Source organism: Coregonus lavaretus (genome assembly GCF_964263955.1).
Source record: "Coregonus lavaretus genome assembly, chromosome: 3".
In the NCBI taxonomy this organism is placed as follows: Eukaryota; Metazoa; Chordata; class Actinopteri; order Salmoniformes; family Salmonidae; genus Coregonus; species Coregonus lavaretus.
In genome coordinates this window covers 65,013,243-65,018,001 of record NC_139990.1, presented here as the reverse complement: position 1 = coordinate 65,018,001, position 4,759 = coordinate 65,013,243, and the positions used below count along the sequence as shown (strand labels likewise).

Genomic DNA, 4,759 nt, shown 5'->3' with positions numbered 1-4,759 from the left:
TGAACACAGAAACCTGAGACTCACTTTAAACGTTTAAAACTGTGAATTCTAAACATAAATACTTATATTAAACATAGTGGCAGCTGAATGGCTGATCAGTTATTTTGTTAGCCAGAAACATATGGCCAGTCCCATACAAAAGCACCAGTGTAGAAATACCGTAATCAGATTTTTCTCATCGAGCCTAATATCAGATAAAAAATGTGGGATACTTCTCAGAAAAGTTAACTGCTAATGGAATATAAATTATTTGGCTTCTGTCACGCCCTGGCTCTGGGACTCTGTTATGTTGAGCCAGGGTGTGTGGTTTCTATGTGTTTTGTGTGCTAGGGTGATTGTCTAGTTCGTTTGTTTCTATGTTGGCCGGTGTGGTTCTCAATCAGAGGCAACGTGAATCAGCTGTTGCTTGTTGTCTCTGATTGGGAACCATATTTAGGTAGCCTGTTTTTCCGCAGTGTTTGTGGGATCTTGTTCCGTATGGTTTGTGTTGTAACCAAGGACTTCACGTTTCGTATCGTTTGTTGTTTTGTTTGTGTGGTGAATAATAAATAAAGTATGTTCACATTCCACGCTACGCATTGGTCCACTTCTTCTCAAGACGACGTGACAGAAGATCCCACCATAACTGGACCAAGCAGCGTGTCCAGGAGCCAACGCCAGAGGTGACTCTGAAGGATATCAACCTCGACTGGGTCAAGCCGCGGGAGGAGGAGAGAGGCTGGACTTTGGAGCAGAGGAGCGAGAGTCTGGCGAGAGCCATGGAGGCCTGGCCCACGGGGAGGAGAGACGCCCAGAATTTTTTTAGGGGGGGGGCTCACGCCGTGGACGACGGGGCAGCAGGAGGCCGGGATAGAGTGGTTCAGCGGGTTGGCAAAGGAGGCCGCCAGGTTACGGGAGTCACTGGTCACCAGGGGGAAGGAGAATGTAGAGGCACGGCGAGAGGTACTGGGGTGTGTTGCCAGTCCGGTCCGGCCCGTTCCTGATCCCCGCGTAGGGCCAGTGGTGTGTGTCCCCAGTACGGTCCGGCTTGTTCCTGTCCCTCGCACCGAGCCTGTGGTGCGCGTCGCCAGCCCGGTCCGGCATGTTCCTGCCCCTCGCACCGAGCCTGTGGTGCGCGTCGCCAGCCCGGTCCGGCATGTTCCTGCCCCTCGCACCAAGCCTGTGGTGCGCGTCGTCAGCCCGGTCCGGCCTGTTCCTGCTCCCCGCACCAAGCCAGTGGTGCGCTTCGTCAGTCCGGTTCAGCCCGTCCCTGCTCCCCGCACCAAGCCTGTGGTGCGCGTCGTCAGCCCGGTCCGGCCTGTTCCTGCTCCCCGCACCAAGCCAGTGGTGCGCTTTGTCAGCCCGGTTCGGCCCGTCCCTGCTCCCCGCACCAAGCCAATGGTGCGCGTCGTCAGCCCGGTCCGGCCCGTCCCTGCTCCCCGCACCGAGCCTGTGGTGCGCGTCGTCAGTCCGGCACAGCCCGTGCCTGTTCCACCGGTGCCTGGTCCGGCACCGGTCAGCTGCTCCACTCCGGAGCTAGAGCAATCCGCTCCACCAGTGTTCAGTCCAGCTCCGGCCAGCAGGGCCAGACCGGACCAGGGGCGCTTTGGGGGGTTGGTTGGAGGGTGGGGGTCAAGCCCGGAGCCGGAACCGCCTCCGAGGAGGAATGCCCACCCGGCCCTCCCCTGTTCGGTTTATGTTTGGCACGGTCGCAGTCCGCGCCTTTGGGGGGGGGGTACTGTCACGCCCTGGCTCTGGGACTATGTTATGTTGAGCCAGGGTGTGTGGTTTCTATGTGTTTTGTGTGCTAGGGTGATTGTCTAGTTCGTTTGTTTCTATGTTGGCCGGTGTGGTTCTCAATCAGAGGCAACGTGAATCAGCTGTTGCTTGTTGTCTCTGATTGGGAACCATATTTAGGTAGCCTGTTTTTCCACAGTGTTTGTGGGATCTTGTTCCGTATGGTTTGTGTTGTAACCAAGGACTTCACGTTTCGTATCGTTTGTTGTTTTGTTCGTGTGGTGAATAATAAATAAAGTATGTTCACATTCCACGCTGCGCATTGGTCCTCTCTTCCCGACGATCGTGACAGCTTCAAGTAAAATGGCTCAATACTGTAATACATAGAGGAACTACTAACACTTGCACTTCATAGTGTTTATTGGTGTTCATGTTGAAACTCTGTCAACCCAGGTCAGTCGATTGATTAAAAAGCTTGTTCTCAAGAGAGACCTGCTGCAAAACAGTGACGCACAGACGTAGAGAGAAGCCAGCACTCATTGGCTAACCCGCCCTTATTAAAGCTCCCTATATGTGTGTGTTCTAGTGTTAAATGGGATCTTTGAGTGAAGCTGTGCAGCTGGCCGATAAGCTATCTGTAAAGTGCTGTGTTTTCTAAACTTCATTACCAAACTCCAATTGGAGTGGGTCTGACTCAGGAAGAAAAACTTTGTGTGTTCAATAAGGAGAACGAGTTGCCCACTCAACAATCTCTCCACGCAAACAATGAGACATTTTAGGAGTAATGTGTCATGTGTTTACACTAGCGGGATACCGACGGCAAAGCAAAGCCATCGTTAGCATTCTCACACCCATGGCAATCGGCGGCGATCGCGTTTTGAATTGTACACACATTGAGTTTGTTTATCGCGGTCTGGCAATATCATTTGAATGGGGTCTGATAAGCTCGATAGTACCAACCAGAATGCACAGTTTCCGTGTGAATTCTCAGTGTCTCAGTGTCTGTGTACGTGTTTGCATGCGTGTGTGTCGTGTATGTGTGTGTGTGTGCATGTGTGCACGCGCAGGTTTATATGTGAGTGCTGGTAACTCTACCCCACAATGAAAGACACAATTTCCACATGAAAATATCTCAAGAACTGATTACATTCAATAAGATATTACATGGAAATTCCTCCAGCGGAGCGCCTGTTCTATACACAGTGGGACCATTTTTCTACACAACTCAATTGATTTGAATGAAAGGCCTTATTAAGTCACCGATAAGTGTTCACTGATAACATCCCGTCTCTTGTCCCCCCCCCCCCCTTTTTCCATCACAGTCTCAGACCCATCAACCGCCCCAGCCACAGCAGCAGCATCAGCCCCCCATGTCCCTCCAGCACCCCTCCCAGCCTCCACTGTCCCAGCAGTCCATGCAACAGCAGCAGCAGCAACCACCAATGGGCCCCCGGCTGCCCCCTCGCCAGCCCTCCACCGCCTCCCCAGCAGAGACAGAGGACGAGGGCCACGGCGGCGGGGGCACCAAGGCTCGCTCCGGCGGGGGCAAGATCTCCCTAGAGGCCCTAGGCATTCTCCAGAGCTTCATCCAGGACGTGGGGATGTACCCAGACGAGGAGGCCATCCACACCCTGTCGGCCCAGCTTGACCTGCCCAAGCTCACCATCATCAAGTTCTTCCAGAACCAGCGCTTCTACGTCAACCACCCGGCCAAGCCGCCCAAGGAGCCCAGCAATAGCAGCAGCAGCAGCCCGGCCTTCGAGGAGGAGCTGTCGGACTTCAGGGAGGGCAGCGCCGAGCTGCTGAAGGAGCTGGAAGAGAGAACACAGACCAACAGCACCATCTTCTCCATCAAGATCGAGGAGCACCTGGCCCGCGCCGAGCCCCACTCAGAGTCTGACCACGAGGCCAAGGAGTAGAGAGAGCTGCCCCCAGTCTGAACACTGTGCTGAAAGAGTAGTGTTGCTGTACAGACAGAGACTGAATGCAATGCTAAAGGGTAATGGTCTGACTAGCGCAGTGCGACCGCTGCGAGAGAAAAGAGTAGTGTTTTTATCAATGCAGAGTCTGGACTCTATGCGTACGAGTAGCATTTATATATCAATGCAGACTGAAAGACTACGCAACGCTAGCGTTCTCACACTGGAAACCCCCTCATTTCCACAGACTACAGTAATACGAATAAGTATTGCTTTTTCTGATTTTGTAAAACTTGTATTATTCACTGTAAAGACTGATGCATCATTTAAATAACCTGCACAAAAGAAAGTATTCTTAAGTATATTGCCGTGGATATTTGCTGACTGCACTTAATGTCTGTTGTTTTACACTGATTTTCTTTCTTTTTGAGCTACTGATATTATAATAAAAAGTCCCCATGGAGTTTGATAGGACTTTGATAGGTGTTTACGTATGTGGTGTTAACTGGATTTTTAAAATGCATATGAAATCGAGGACCAAGTGGATGACAAGGCCTTAATGATAAGGTACTAAGTCTGGAAGCCTGCTGGCAAATTAGTTATTCTTTGAAAAAGCGAAAAACATGACAGTGATTATGGATCACTCAAACTCTGGAACGCAAAACGCACCCCAGGTGCGTCGCCGAGAATAGCTCAATCGTTACATATTATTTGTTAGGAAGAAATATAAATATATATATAGACATTATATTAACTGTAAAAAAAAAAATACAGTCTTAAAGAAACTATGCCAATAAATGCCTTGTACTATATGGCACTGCCGATTAGATTATTTTGCAAAACCTTTGTCACTGTAACTTTCTGAATCAGCCACACAGTTTTAAAATGTGAATCACAAACTCTGTTTTTTGTTGTCTTCTACATTATTTATTTGCAGTTCATGCAGTGTTTCTGATGTAATTACTTTTTTTGGAAAGTTTGTTACAAAGCGCTTTTTTTATTTCACTGATCCTTTTCTATTTATAAATGTAATTTTGATTGGCAGTAAAAACAAAAAGTGTCTTAACGTTTTAAATGGAAAATGTGCTTTAAAGGTTGCCTATAAAAGTGCTGTATGTCAAGCA

At 49.6% G+C, this 4,759-nt stretch overlaps 1 protein-coding gene across 1 annotated transcript in view; it reads left to right on the top strand.

The window, feature by feature from the left end:
- Window positions 1-3,858, top strand: part of LOC311126945 (DNA-binding protein SATB1-like) — a 41,406-nt gene extending 37,548 nt beyond the window's left edge. The window contains exon 13 of the mRNA XM_084158668.1: window positions 3,045-3,858. Coding sequence (XP_084014794.1) covers window positions 3,045-3,635 — 591 coding nt within the window. The 3' untranslated portion in view covers window positions 3,636-3,858. The remainder of the gene's footprint in view (window positions 1-3,044) is intronic.
- The last annotated feature ends 901 nt before the right edge of the window (window positions 3,859-4,759 follow it).